The sequence below is a fragment of the Leucopleurus acutus genome (genome assembly GCF_964270905.1).
Source record: "Leucopleurus acutus genome assembly, chromosome: 6".
NCBI classification, from domain to species: Eukaryota; Metazoa; Chordata; class Mammalia; order Artiodactyla; family Delphinidae; genus Leucopleurus; species Leucopleurus acutus.
In genome coordinates, this window is record NC_139149.1 from 103,790,692 (window position 1) to 103,806,637 (window position 15,946).

The following is a 15,946-nucleotide window of genomic DNA, read 5'->3' on the forward strand; positions in this document are numbered from 1 at the left end:
ATAGTAGTTTGAAAGCAGAAGTGCTTAGGGTTAAGCAGCTGAAAATTTGCAACTAGTTTTATGTTGATGAATTTTGTTCGTAGTGCCTGCCTTATTTCCTTTGGGAAACGCTGATTGGATCAAAATCAGATGTCCCTATTTAGAAACTAATAGTTTCAAATATTCACACGATGCACACAGGGATAAAAATGTTGAATTAACTCTAAATTATTCTGTGTTAGGTGGATACTTTAATACTGACAAACCACATCCTAGGGGTGAAATTATTATTGGTGGCCAAAATGTGACAATGGGATACTACAAAAATGAAGCAAAAACAAAAGCTGATTTTTTTGAAGATGAAAATGGACAGAGGTGGCTCTGTACTGGAGATATTGGAGAGTTTGACCCTGATGGTTGTTTGAAGATTATTGGTAAGCGAAGTAATACTTTTTTCTTTACGTGGATGTTTCCAAAATAGCTTTTCAAAAGAGAGACTATATATTTAGAGAAGCTGTTTAATACTGTAAGAATTAATCTTTATGTAGTGTTGGTATGGTCTCTGCATTATCCCTGGAATATAAAAATGTAAAATAGGGACTGTGTGGAATTTATAAGGCTTGACCTTTTATGAGGTCTCAAGGTCTGTTCAACAGCAGTGGTATTTTTTTTTTTTTTTCCTGCGATATGCGGGCGTCTCACTGCTGTGGCCTCTCCCGTTGCGGAGCACAGGCTCCGGACACGCAGGCTCAGCGGCCATGGCTCACGGGCCCAGCCGCTCTGCGGCATGTGGGATCTTCCCGGACCGGGGCACGAACCCGCGTCCCCTGCATCGGCAGGTGGACTCTCAACCACTGCGCCACCAGGGAAGCCCAGCAGTGGTATTTTTAATTACTACTAGATAATCCTTAAAGAGTCCAGTTCTTAATAGGGAATATTCATTTTTGTGAATTCTTTGCTATCTAGAGGTTATTAGAGCTCTTTTCCTGTCAGAGCCATGTCCTTCCCTTGCCTGTGAGAGCTAAGGAAGGCCTGGCAGCTCAGTACTAGGACCTGTGGTTGAGAAATACCTTCCCTGCTTCTCCTCTTAGGTTCTTTCTCTCAGTTAATGGCACTTCTATCCCAGTCGTGCCATCTAGACACTGGCAGGAGATGAGAACCTCTTCAGTCAGCTCCCCATATCTAATCCATATCCCACTGCTTTACCTTATGACATAGGCCTCAAGATCATTCTTTCCCGTCTGTCCCTCTTTCTGTGATCGTAGGTCAGGCCTGCACCTTCTGTCACCCTATTGCAAGAAACTCCTTTCTGTTGCTAGGCTTACCCCTGCTGAATGCACCCTCTCGCTGCTGCCACGTGATTACTAAACCCCCATCTCACTGGCTGCTTTCCCGCTGAAAACCTTTCCTCCTCCTGTAGCTGCAGTAATTCAAGCTGGCACGGCTCTCTTCTTTGCCAGTGTTCTTCCACTTGGCCACTGCTCAGTCTTCCCTCAAGACTCAGCTCAGGCCTCACTTGCGGGAATTCTTTGAAAATCAGCAGGTTGGAGAGTCCTAACACCTAGTACTACTGTATCGTATTAAAGTGATAGGTTTTTTCGTCCTGCTTCTCTTCAGGTAGAATGTGAGCTTTCAGATGGCATTGAGTATATTCTTGACCTTTCTGGTATTAATGTATACCAGGAACAGAACCTGTTCAGCAGAACATGCCTGAAGCCCTGATGATGGGGTCCCTTAATCAGAATCTAGATCTTTAAAAGAATATATTTAGTCGTACAAAAATAAGGGCCTAATTTTATGTGTTTTCAATTTTAGCATAACTACTATAGTGAACTTAATTGATAGCAAATTACTTAGGGAATGGCCAATATTTCTATGCATTAAAGGTATAATAACATTGTCCTCCAATGTGCCCCCCTCCCGGCCTTGTTTTTGCGCAGATCGTAAAAAGGACCTTGTAAAACTGCAGGCAGGAGAATATGTTTCTCTTGGGAAAGTGGAGGCAGCTTTGAAGAATCTCTCACTAATAGATAACATTTGTGCATATGCAAACAGGTAAGAAAGTAGAATTTATGCTACTTTTACTTAAAACATTTGGTGTGCTGTTGGCATTTCCTTTCTATGCCGGCCTTCTTTGTAAAGTGATACCAAGAACTCTTCCTTCTTATCCATTGTCTCTGGGAACGGCCTGTTCTCATTACGGCCGTTAGCGATTCTTCCCTTGTGATGCTCCTCTCCTTATCTTCTGTCCCTGTTTTCTGTTTTACATCTCAGTGCGGTGTTCTGTGTGCCAGGAAGGGGAAGGAAATAAAATCCTCCTCCCTGCTGCCTTGCTACCTGTCGCCCTGCACAGGGAAGCTTCCCACAGCCAGTCCAGAGGAGAGGCGAGTAAAGAAGGAAGTTGGGGGTGGGGTCAGAGAGCAGTGCTCTGCTCCGTTCTTACTACCCCCTGTCAGTTTGAGCCTGCTTGGGACCCTAGCCAGGTGTGGGCTTCCGTTCCCCCTTAAGCCATGTTAAGCTGTGGCTTCATACATAGCATCTTGAGCCCACGATGATATAGAGGCAGCTGGGAAGGAGAGTTTAAAGTTAAAATCCCAGAAATGCACTCTTGGGAAATGTGTTGGAATTTCAGATTGGCACTCTGATTACATTTTTTCATAACAGTATTGCATGTGGCAATCATTCTCCAGGGTTAATGATCGGATATTTTCTGGCCAGCCTGGGACCCTTACTGCAGCAGTTGACATAATGCTTATTATGAAAAGATAAAATCTGGTGTTAGGAGAACCAATTTAGAAATAGGCTTTGAGGTACAGCCCACTTTAAAGATTTACTACATTGGTTTATAAATGATTCTGCCCTTTGTTAGTCATGAAGTGTTTTCTTTAGTGATGCTACAGTTCTGGATTTTCATGTGTGATATTAACCAGAACTGACCTTCTCCTGATGCCGCTGCCATTTCTTCAGGTCGCCGCCTTCAGCGGGCATACTCCAGATTTCCTCTAGAACACATATTCCCACGATAACAAAGGAAGAAATATGTATAATCACAGTACTTTGATTTGTTGCCAAATTTTTTTAGAAACAGTTTCATATCTACATTAGCTTTCAGTTTTGTTTAATCTGTTGATGTGAATTACTGATTTTTTAAGGATGAATTTTCTGATTTTGTAACTTTCTTTTAAAAAAGCATAATTCATAGTGGTTATATACATAGTTGAAATTTATCATGAAATGTCAGGTTCAGTTTCTTTAGCAGTGAATTCTGCCAGAGCACCGCAGCGCGTTATGAATCAGACAGCAAGCGTGGCGGTACCAGATACGCCCTCACGCGTGTCGCTTGGGGTGGGGAAGAGCTGATCGCTAAATGTCAGCGTAGCCAGTTAGCCGCAGTTAACGCGGTGTACGCCGTGTGGTGCCTTAACCAAGTTGCCCTTTATTTCAGTTATCATTCTTACGTCATTGGATTTGTTGTGCCGAATCAAAAGGAGCTAACGGAACTAGCACGAAAGAGGGGACTTCGAGGGACCTGGGAGGAGCTGTGTAACAGCTGCGAAATGGAGAATGAGGTGCTCAAAGTGCTCTCTGAAGCTGCTGTTTCAGGTGAGAGAGTGTTCAGCTGATTCTGAGAACTGAGATGGGAAGAGGCTACTTAAGCTTGCTTATCCTGTTTTTGCTACAAGGGCTTAGGTTACATTTCCTGCTTAGAAACCAATCATATTTTCCCACCATTAGTAGGGAGAAGAACGTACTTATCAGTCCCCCACTATAGCCCCTTTAGGGACACACAAATCATCCACGCCCACCGCTGATGGACATGTCTCAGAATGTCCTCTTCTCAGCAGCTTTTGTTTTCTGGGTTGGCCCTTTCTCCACTCTTCTCAGCTGTTTCCAAGGCCCTGCTTAGCTTCCTGGACACCCCAGCCCGCAGTGAACCGTCCAGGACTCTTTGCTACACTGTTAGTGTGCTGGTAGTTGGTTGAACTCATGTGTCCTCCACCCCTTGTGCGTGCGTGCGTGCGTGCGTGTGTGTGTGTGTGTTGAGGGGTGAGTGCAGAGAGACTTCGTTTAATGTTGTTGGTTTCATAAAAACAGCTGTACCTTCTGAGTCATGGGTAATACAAGTATGCATTTTTATTCTCCTTAGATATGTTATTCAGGATTATGAAAAATGTAAATTGCATTTATAGTTAATCAGACGAAATCATTTTGACCCTTTATTTCAACAGTAATTGTGTTTTGTAGTATGTCAGCTTGAAAATAGTTTCCAACTTTTTCTAGGTAACTTGAAATCCTTGGTCTGATGCTAAATTGAGTTAATTAATGGATATGAAATTAGAAAGCTACATAATTTCTAAGTAAGGTAGAATACTGAAACAATAATTAAGCATAATTTAAAATGTATATGCCTTCTTGCTTTATTTTTAAATTTTATGTATATGTTAACAGCTCTGAGATATAATTCACATACCAAACAACTTGCCCATTTAGTATATACAATTACATAGTTTTTTAGTATATCCACAGAGCTGTACAATTACCATAATCAGTTTCAGAACACTGTCATCACCTCAGAAAGAAATAGCATGTCTGTTAGCAGCCACTCCCCACCATACCTCGAACCTCCTAGTCCTTGGGGACCACTAATCTTTCTGTTTCTATAGATTTGCCTGTTCTGAAGATTTTGTATAAGTAGAACCGTATAATATATAGGGTTTTGTGACTGGTTTCTTTGACTTAGCATGTAGTGTTCATCCATGTTTTCTTGTCGTAGCATGTATCAACACTTCATTCCCTTTTATTGCCAAGTAATATTTGGTTATCCATTCATCAGTTGACACCTGGGTTGTTTCCAGTTTGGGCTGTTAATGAATAATGTTGCTGTGAACATTTGTACGCAAGCTTTTGCGTGGATATACTTACTTATTTCTGTTGTGTAACTAACTAGGAGGAGAATTGCTGGGCCTCCGCTAACTTTATGTTGAACCTTTTGAGGAACTGCCAGGCTATTTTCCAGAACATATTTTTCTAAATATTTTCCATACAGTTTTTAAAAATGGTGGCACCATTTTACATTCCCACGAACGTTGTATGAGGCTTCAGTTTCCCCACATCCTTCCCAGCGCTCGTTATTGTTCATCCTTTCAATTTTCGCCATCCTGGTTCGTGTGAAGTGGCCTCTCATTGCGGCTCTGATTTGTATTTCAGATGGTGGTTTATGATGTTGAGCATATTTTCATGTACTTAATGGCCATTGTATGTCTTCTCTGGAGAAATGGCTGTTCAGATTCTTTGCCCATTTTTTAAGTGAGGTTGTCTTTTTATTATTGAGTCGTATGAGTCTTTATATATTCTAGATGCAAATCCATTATCAGATATACTTTCTCCCATCTTGTGGGTTGTGTTTTTACTTTTCTTGATGGTATCCTTTGAAACACAACAGTTTTAATTTTTTTTTTTTTTAATGTTGAGCCTTCTTTTAATTTATTTTTATTTTTGGCTGTGTTGGGTCTTCGTTTCTGTGCGAGGGCTTTCTCTAGTTGTGGCAAGCGGGGGCCACTCTTCATCGCGGTGCGCGGGCCTCTCACTGTCGTGGCCTCTTCTTGCGGAGCACAGGCTTCAGACGCGCAGGCTCAGTAGTTGTGGCTCACGGGCCTAGTTGCTCCGCGGCATGTGGAATCCTCCCAGACTGGGGCTCGAACCCGTATCCCCTGCATTGGCAGGCAGACTCTCAACCACTGCACCACCAGGGAAGCCCAGTTTTAATTTTTATAAGATACAGTTTATTTGTTTCTTTTGTTGCTTGTGCTTTTGGTATCACATCTGAGAAACCGTTGCCTAATCCAAGTTACAAAGAAATAGCGCTTTGTTTTCTTCTAAGAGTTTTATAGTTTTAGCCCTTATATTTGGGTCCTTAATCCATTTTGGGTTAATTTTTATATATGATGTAAAGAAGGGATCCAACTTCATTTTTAAGCAAATCTATATTAGGTTTACACCAGAGAAACAGAATCAGTAAGTTAAATATATTAAGAAACTTATTGTAGGGAATTGGTTTACATGTTTATTGGGGGCTGGCTAGACAAACCTGGAAATCTGTAGGGCAGACTGTTAAAAAAAAAAAAAAAAAGGTGGATTGGAACTCCTAGGCACAAGCCAAAGCCCCTGTCCACAGGCAGAATTGCTTCTTGTTTGGGGGTGCCTCAGCTCTGCTCTCAAGGCCTTTCAACTGACTTAGTCATATCTACAAAACCACTTTCAAAGCAACACCTAGATTAGTGTTTAACTGAATAACTGGGAACTCTAGCCTAGCCCAGATGATGCATAAAACTGTCACAGCCCACACTTTGTCAGCTTGGCACCCAGATACATTTCCTTACACCATAGTTAATTTCCAAGTAAAGACAGTAACACCTAACATTATACACCTGTTCTGCGTGCAACTGAAGATACATTAACCTTTTCCCCAGAAGTGGATGAAGACGCCTTGACTGATTTTTTTCTTACTCTTCTCCTTTGATATCCTGTAAGTTAAATACTGTGATATAAAGTGAACTTATTAATATATTGTGATAAGAGAATAGGAGGGAAGAAAACAAAAATATTTGCTTAACATATATACAAGCATATTCACAACAAAATAGGGAAGAAATACTCATAATTATACTTAGAGTCCCCATTTCTTCACTTGGTCATTTGGTTGTAGCTCTGTGCATTTTTCTAAAACCTGGTCTAGATGGTATCACTGTACTTAACTAACGTCATGTTGAGTCAGGTCGTAGAGCGCGGTGCCGACTGAGCACTTAACAGCTGAACGTGGGCTTCCAGTGCTTGCCTGTGAGTCTCCCCACATCTCCGTAGTGTCAGACTCCTGTCCCTTAAGAACTGTGTCCCTGCCTTACTGCTTTTTCTCATAGTGGTTTTTCCTCTTAGAAACCACTCCTGACATATTTTTCATCTTTGAAGAATAAAACTTTGTTATTTCTGTTTCTTTTTACAGGCTAGAGTTAATATATCATTTTTGTCCCCAAGGCACTTATACCTTTTAATTCAGTTCTTTTAAGGTATATACATTATTATGGCTAGGTGTTTACCTGTTTCCCGGTAGTATACCAGTTGAGAGCAGAAACTATTCATTTTTGTATTTTAAAAGAATGTTTAGTAAAGCACTTTATACAGTATTTTTTCCCTGGTAAATATTTGTTAAATGAATGCTGGAGAAGTAAATCAGTCTTTTTAAGGAAAGGTGTTTCTTCAAAACTACATCTCTTTTCCCTGTCTTCCCCCCCCACTCCCCACCGCCCCCTTTCAGTTTTCCACTGTTGAGGACCTACTTGGTATCAAGCAGTGTGGGAGAAGCACAGTAGTGAGGAGACATTCTTCTTCAGAGCTCATGGCGAATATCGTGGCTCAGTGACAAGATTCTGTTTAAACTTTATTATTTCTTAGTTTCTAAAGTGATTTTTAAAAATAAATGCAAAGAAAACAAATAGGTGTAAGGTAAAAAGTGACATTTCCTTTTCCTTGATCCTGGATCCTAGCCCCCTAGAAGTATGCGGTTTATTTTGGTGTGTACCCTTGTCGTACACATCTAGTTGCATATAAGTTTATCTAGTGTTAAAAAACAAAACAGAACTTCTTTTAAACCTAACAGTATATTGCAGGTATCTTTATATACCCATACCAGATAGATCTAACTCAATTTTAGTGACTGAATGTTGTACGTTTTATGCCTGTGTCATAATTTATCCAACTCCTTCTATTGATGGACATGTAGATTTTCTCAGCAGTATTTTGCTATTGTAATTCTCATACATACTCTGTTTCTTCTTGTATTTCTGAGGGATAGATTGTTTAGAAGTGAGATTTATGAGCTGTTGGCTTTGCATTTTGATGAGTGCTCAAAGACTGAGGAAGTTAAATTATTTGCCAAGAATTTTAATTGTATATTTTTCATGACCTTGCATTTACATTTCTTTTCACCGTCTCAGCAAGTCTGGAAAAGTTTGAAATTCCAGTAAAAATTCGTTTGAGCCCTGAACCGTGGACCCCTGAAACTGGTCTGGTGACAGATGCCTTCAAGCTGAAACGCAAAGAGCTTAAAACACATTACCAGGCGGACATTGAGCGAATGTATGGAAGAAAATAATTATTCTCTTTCAGCATCAGTTTGCTGCAGGGAGCTCAGATCAAATAGGAAAATACTTGAAATGCATGTCTCAAACTGTGAGGCAGACTCCATTCCTCATATTAAACCTAAACTGTTGTTTCTCATGACATCACCATTTTTAACTAACAGGATTAGTAAAATATTAAGACAGCAAACTTGTGTCTGTCTCTTCTTTCTTCCCCTCCTCCAAGTTACTTTACCACCTAGGACTGCACTTGTCAGCATGAGGACTTTTTTGAATCATCTTGGGGGAACAGTGATTTTAAAACCTCAAGTTTTTAAACATGATTTGTATGTTCTGTATAGTGTTCAGTTTGTAACTTTTTAAAGTTTGGATGTATAGAGGGATAAATAGGAAATACAAGAATTGGTTATTTGGGGGGCTTTTTTACTTACAGTATTTAAACATGCAAGGGTATGTATGTGAAATTATGTAAATTTAATTCAAATGCTTATGAATCAAATCATTGTTGAACAAAAGATTTGTTGCTGTGTAATTATTGTCTTGTATGCATTTGAGAGAAATAAATATACCCATACTTATGTTTTAAGAAATTGAGACCTTGTGAATATATGCCTGACAGTGTCTTCTTTATATATTTATTTTTCCTTAGGAAAAAAATTAAGTTTGGTTGGTCCTGCATGAAACAAAATAGCAATAGAGGGTTATGGTTTCATAGTAAAGAAGAAAACACAGCAAGGGTAGCACCAGTGGATCATTAATCTCTGGTAGTTTACCATCAGAATATCAGAGTCTTCTAGTCAGCTGTGGAAACTAGGAAACTAAAGTTTTAGAATTGGGCACAATTTGAAAATTTAAGGTAGAATTAAAAAAAAAAAAGGATGGAACGTTATTCTTTATTTCATTGACTACATGTACATTGAGTTGTCTGTGTTTATGACATATTAGTCACGGATAATTATTCTGTCCCACTCTACTTTTAGTCTAGCTGTTTAGTGATATATCTCATTTCCAAATTAGGATTATTTTCTTGGATAGTTTGCACTGGGTATGTGTGTCAGCCACTGTCAGTGTCTGTTGGCACCTTACTGAAAAAGCACCTTATCTTTTCTACCATAACCTTTCTACACTAGAAAATGAAATAATTGAGAATGCTTCTAGTAATAGCATTCTTACTATGATACACGAGCATTTAACTTTATAATGAGGTGAGTTAAGATTTAATTTGCAGGTTTTTAATGTCAGTGTGGAAATTATTTGTGATTCTAAAAATACTGTATTATATATAGTACGTCTTTTCATATGTATTGCTTGTCCATTGTTTGGCTATTATTAAGAGTGATGTTGCACCAATTAAGATGTGTTTAGACTAGGATGTAAAAATATCATAGGTACCATGTTTTTCATGTCATATTAGTTATTTTCTTGATTCTCAGTTACTTTGGGCACCAAGAAGGCAAAACAAAACAAAAATACACATATGTGAAAAGGTATGAATGTAGATCTGCGTAGGATAGTGGGAGTGTTGAGGACCTGTAACCCTGTAGTTTTTGGCCATATCATGAACACATCGTATTTGGAGATATTGTAATATGGTGTTTTTTGTTTTAAACTTTTCTTGTATTCATGTATATATTTGTATTATGTTTTGAATGCTTTTCTTGTCATAGTTTAAGTTTTCACAGAGTTTTGAAAAACTGCCAAGAAGAAGTAAAAATAGGGAAAAATTAAATGGAGCCTCTCTAAAATGTTGTGATCTAAACATTAAAGTTAGCTTGGGTGGACAGAATTTGTTTCTGATGCTTTATCTTTAGAATTATTACTTGCTCTCAAATGACTTTTGGAAAGTATTTAGAGAAAAACCATTCAGCGCTTCAAAGGAGAGATATCAGTATAACTGTGACTTGAAATAGTGGCATATGAATATGTAGCTTATCACTGATTCAGAATAAAAGTTGTTTCTTTTCAGAAACATCTAATAAGACTGGCTTAATCTGTACATAGTCCCATTTTTCTCTCTCTCTTTTTTTTTTATAATTCCTTTCATTCCTAAAATACCAGATGCCAGGTGTCAGATGCCACAGCAGAATATGAAATTAAATAAGTAGAATCCCCTTTCCAATTACTTTCTAATCCAAACCATCTTTAGTGATTTGAAAAATAGTACGTTTTAATGTTATCCTTTGAAAAAAGAAAAAGTTGGTTGATTTGGGGGGGAAAAAAAGCACCCAACAACTGTAATTTGATTATAAGAAAAATACTGGTTTAACCAGAAGATACTTGGAGGGAAACTTTCAGGAATTTCACAGTAAATGGCTAAGTGTAATTAATATACACGTCTGAAAAGAGACTATAGATTCTAAAAGGATGTCTTCTGAGAACTGTTGTTTCCCAGAAGTAAGCTACATGAAGAGTTCTTGAATCTCTCCTGTAAGTCTAGCAGTTTACATCGGTGGCCACCTCTGTCCTGTCGTTCCCCCCCACCCCGCCCCGCCCCACATCCCCATTCCCCCTGCTGGTATTTCTTAGCTTAAACTTCATTAGAAAGTTCTTACTGACAACAGAACAAAACTGTAAGCGTTAGCTGCTTTTTAATACTACTTTGTTTTTAAGTAATGGATTTGATATCTAGGATCTCTAAAGTTTCTGATATTAAAACGCAGTATTTTGTTTTTCCAAAGAAAGAAAAGCTCTCTCCATAAAAGTCAAACTTGATTTGACATTCCTGAAATACTCATTGAAAAGGAGTTAGGAGAATTGTCTTTCTCGGCCTAGCAATCCACTTGAAGGGAGACTTTCCCGGAGCACTGTTTGAACGTGCAGGCTCAGCGGCCATGGCTCACGGGCCCAGCCGCTCCGCGGCATGTGGGATCTTCCCGGACCAGGGCACGAACCCGCGTCCCCCGCATCGGCAGGCAGACTCTCAACCACTGCGCCACCAGGGAAGCCCGAGAAGCTCTGTTCTTGATGTGCCTGCTTTGCTAGCATTCTGTCCTCACTTGCCCTGAGCCCCCTGAGTCCCTCCCTCCCTTGGGCTTTGAGGGCACAGGAGCCACGCTGTCCGCCAAGTCAGTGGTGATAAGAGGTTTTCTGCGCGTAGAACATTCACATAGCTTGAAGGCTTGCATAGAGATGATACATCAGAATTTGGCATTAAAATTTGTGGGGCAAAGGCAAGGTGGCAGCAATGAAACATCCAAATTTAGTGCCTGCACGGAGTCCTGGCGTCATGGGAGGAAGCTTCCTGTCTCTGAAACCGACCCCTCCCTGCCTTCAGCTGCTGTTCATGTTGGTTTCTGACAAGACCGGGTGTATGTACCTTTATACTAACGTGACTTCTATAAACGTAGGTCTTTGTGTGTAGTCTTGTAACTGTAACAAAACATATGGCAGCTTCAGTGTTTGGTTTGAATCAGTTTAAAAAGATTATTGTGCCTAATTTTCTGTCATTAACGTTGCTCAGATTATTAAACATAGGTAGCTTAATATTTCTGCCATATCAAATACGCCTGTAATTTTAGGATGAGGTAGGTAGGTCTCTGTTGTCATGGAAAGATTCTTCGGACATATCCGTGTAAAAACAGCAGGCTATGTACCTGTGTTGCCTGATTTTAAGTAATGAAAATACGTTAACCTTCAATCTGATTCCCCTCCAGCACTCCTGTCTCAGATTCCCTTCTCATTGGCCCACATGCAGGCACGCAGGCTACAAGGGCACGTCTGTTTAGAAACCACCTTTCACCCCAGGGCCTTGACATGGGACTGAGTAGCTGTTGCTTAACTTTTCTGAGCGGATTAAAGTGTTAAAATTATAACGAGGGATATGTGTGTCCGCATTTAATGTTACGTGCATTTTTCTAGTCAGTTCAGACTTCTCAAAACACTCTTCAGCAAACCCTTCCGCATCAGTGCCTTTCTTTACTGATGCCTTTGAATACTGTTCACTTTGGTGGGATTCAATCAGGGGCAACTTCTCCCATTTGGTGGTGGTTCAGGCTGGGCTGGAAAGGAAGAAGGGCAAGAAGGTGCTGATGTATAAAATACCAGCCCTAACAGCCCAGCAGTGTGTACCCTGGAAGCCCCCCTGTGTGGGGGCTGAGAGCTGGGCCTCTTGGTCCTGAGCTGCCCAGCCCCCACTGGGGCCTCGCCCCCTCCCCCTCCCCCCCAAGGCGAGCCCGGGGCAGGTTCCCCTCCTCTGCTACGTGCTTGGCCTGCCCTGCAAAATAGCCCTCTGCTCAGCTGCAGTGCTGACAACAGTATCGCTTACCTACCTGTCTGGGTTCCAATGATTTCTGCCTCAAGAGGAGTGTGGCAAAACCTCAGGGAGTAAAAAGAGAAAAGTGCCCACAAATGGAGGAAAGACAGCTGTTCTACAGCCACCGTCACAAGTAGCCACCGGAATCTGATTTAAATCTGTTCACTTGATCAGTAGCTCATCTTTGGAAAGCAAGATGCAGCAGAGGGTGAAAATGTTCTTATGTTTTTTGCCCATTAATTCCACTTCTAGGAGTCTAAGAAAATACCCGAGATGTGGATTGAGAGTTCCTGCACGACCTTCATTGTGACGTTGTTTACAGTAATACCCAAACAGGTGATATTATATAACATTCATTTGATTCATTTGATTGGTTATGTAGGCAAGAAAAGTGTCACTGCAACTTCTTTTATCATGAACATTATTTCATATTATGCATCATTTTGGGGGGGAAGAAAGTGGGAATAAAAATGCAGCAGGCTCTTCCAGTCATAAATCTGTGTGTGTTTGTATGCATGTATAAATGTGTGTGTGTGTGTGTGTGGTGTGTGTGTATTGCATAGAGAAGAGCCTGGAAGAAAATGTGCTAACGTGTTGGTTTAGGAAGTGTGGCTGACTTATTTTTCTCTTCATACTTTATTAAAAGCTTTTTACGATGGCATTCCTTACTGCTGTCATAAAAATCCAAGCTTATAAGAACAACTAGTTTAAAGCTTTTTTATTTTTCTTATTCTGGCAAAATTAATAATTTTTAAGAGAGAAAAAAGTCTTGAAATTGTCTCATGTTTTGGTAAAGAAATAACCAGAAACCCTTATATTTTCTAATCTCTTATTTATATTAGTTTCCTAGGGCTGTCATAAACTAGTACCACAGATTGGGTGATTTAAACAAGGAATCTATTCTCGCACATTTCTGGGGGCTAGAAGCCCGAAATCGAGGTATCGGCTGGGCCGGGCTCTCTCTGAGACCTCTAGGAGAATCCTTCCTTGCCTCTTCGTTGCTTTTGGAGGTTTGCGTGATCTCTGGTATTCCTTGGTGGGTAGATGCATGTCTCCAGTTCTCTGTCTTCACATGGCATTCTCTCCATGTCTTCATCTTCCCTTTACAAATATCCCTGTATCTAAATTTCCCCTTTTTATAAGGACTTGGTCATGATTGGGTTAAGGCCCACCCTAATGACCTCATTTTAACCGGACCATCTGCAATGAGTATCTCCAAATAAGGTCCCATTCTGAGATTTAGGAGCTAGGACTACAACATAGCTCTTTTTTTTTGGAGCAGGGGGAGACACAATTCAGCCCATAGCTGAATTTGTATATTTTTTGAAAACTTTCTTCAATTTTACTTTTTTTTTTTTTTTTGCGGTACGCGGGCCTCTCACTGTTGCGGCCTCTCCCGCTGCGGAGCACAGGCTCCGGATGCGCAGGCCCAGCGGCCATGGCTTACGGGCCCAGCCGCTCCGCGGCATGTGGGATCTTCCCGGACCGGGGCACGAACCCGTGTCCCCTGCATCGGCAGGCGGACTCTCAACCACTGCGCCACCAGGGAAGCCCTTCAATTTTACTCTTGCTTATCAGTCTTGTTCTGTTTGTTCTGTCTTTATAATGTGATATGTGAGTACCTGCTCCAGTCTTCTACTCTTACATTAAACATGTTTTCCCTTGGTAATTCCTTCCCTGTTCTGAATATCTTTATTTTCATATACTTAGTTTGATTTTTTTCCTGTTATTTACTGTTTCATTACTTTATTTGAATTTTACCATAACCAAATACTGTGGAACTTTTGTCCTCGAAGCAGACCTTTTCTAAACCCTTCATGTATATCCAATAGATTTGTTACATTCTTCTCCTTCCCCTCTAATGTAGAACTTTATCAGTATCAGTTCAGGTGGTTTATTGTTTTTCAGATCATCCATTTAAATAAGTGTAGGTAATCTGCTCATCTTTAAAAGCAGCTCCCACAAGAAATGGAAGATCAGAGAGGTGGTACTTTCCTCCTATGTTTTTCCTGAAAGGCAAAAGTTCTCCTCTGCTCTTTGGTTTTGTCTTTGGCTGATACGCTGATTCTGTGTTATGGCACTGGTGTATTCTTGGCTTGTTTTCTCTCTGCCCCCAGTCCAGCGGCCACCCCTGTGGGATGGTTATTGCCAGTCCTTTAAAGACCAGGCCTGTGGCTCCATCCCCACTGTGATACACTTTTTTAAAAAGTTTCATTTGAAAGTAATTCCAGACATAAAACATTGCAAAAATATCATAATAGTTTTTAAAGAATTGCTGATTTAACGTAATAGATGAATGTATGCCCATTATAAAATTTCTAGCAATTCAGAAATATAAACTGAAAATAAAAATTCTCCATCTACACACAGAGTTTTTAAAGGGCATATTAAAGGCTGAATTATATCCCTCCCCTCAGTTCATGTGTTGAAGCCCTAACGCCCAGTACCTCAGAATGCGACTGGAGACTGGGCCTTTAATGAGGTAATTAAATTAAAGTGAGGCCTTTAGAGTGGGCCTTAATCCAATATGGTTGGTGTCCTTATATGGAGAGATTAGGACACAGACACACACAGAGGGAAGAACTTGAGACAAGCCAAGGAGAGCGGCTTTAGAAGAAACAACCCTGCCAACACCTTGACCTCAGATGTCCAGCCTCTGGAATTGCGAGAAAGATTTTAGTTGTTTAAGCCCCCCAGTCTGTGGTGTTTGTCTTAGCAGCCCTAGCAAACTAGTACAGAACATAAGTGGACCATGGTGTATATTCTGGAACTTGCCTTTTTTTCATGGAGGGTACACTGGGCATCTTCCTAGGTCAGTATGCATAGGTTTACCTAATTAATTAATAATGTGATCTTTTTAATGGCTTCATAGTATTCCATAGCATGGATGTATTGTATAGTGTGTTTAATCATTTTATTGCTGGGCATTTAGGTTGTTGAAAATTTCACTACTAGGATCAGTGTGACAACAGACAGCCCTTACTAAGATTTTTGTGCCTAAGTGGAAACTCATCTATAGGATAGCTCCCTGATAGCGGACTGGCTAGATCAAACCTTTTGCAAGCTATCCAATTGGTATTTTGTTTTGAATGTATATATCCTAACTCCTCCGGTAAATTTCATTTCCAGAGGATGTGAGTCCTTTAGTGATTCTTTGTATCCTCCTAGTCTAGTGTAATAATGACTTTCTCCTAAAAGATTCTGAATAAGTGCTACTGTTTTGCTTTCATCAGTTAGCCTTTAATTCAGTCTAAAATGCAGGGAACAAGGGGAAAGATGGTGAGCAACGTGACCCTGGCAGGCCCATCCCTGTGAGCCGCCATGGACACCCTGTCAGGTTAGGTTTTTTTGGTCATATATTTCCTCCCTCCCTCCCTCTCCCTCTCCCTTCTTTTTTCCCTGATTACAAAGCATAATTTCAAATGCCTTTTGAGTCCTTTGTGGAATTGTTTTGTTCTGCTGTTTCCCAGGAACACACTAGTAATGAGTAACATAAAACCGAATCCAGTTCCATTAATCAAGCAGAGCTCATGCAGGTATTTTCTGTAGAACTTAGGCAGCCTTGCTGTCGTGTGTCTTG

The 15,946-nt window shown here is 40.4% G+C and overlaps 1 protein-coding gene across 3 annotated transcripts in view; it reads left to right on the forward strand.

Annotated features, from left to right (window-relative positions):
- The window catches only part of ACSL3 (acyl-CoA synthetase long chain family member 3), an 82,513-nt gene extending 72,434 nt beyond the window's left edge, over window positions 1-10,079 (forward strand). For 2 of the 3 annotated variants that reach the window (XM_082841556.1, XM_082841557.1), the window contains 4 exons: window positions 222-413; window positions 1,920-2,034; window positions 3,425-3,582; window positions 7,971-10,079. In XM_082841556.1, the coding sequence (XP_082697682.1) occupies window positions 222-413; window positions 1,920-2,034; window positions 3,425-3,582; window positions 7,971-8,128 (623 nt within the window). In that variant the 3' untranslated portion in view covers window positions 8,129-10,079. The remainder of the gene's footprint in view (window positions 1-221; window positions 414-1,919; window positions 2,035-3,424; window positions 3,583-7,970) is intronic. The other variant, XM_082841558.1, reaches the window with a different exon arrangement.
- The last annotated feature ends 5,867 nt before the right edge of the window (window positions 10,080-15,946 follow it).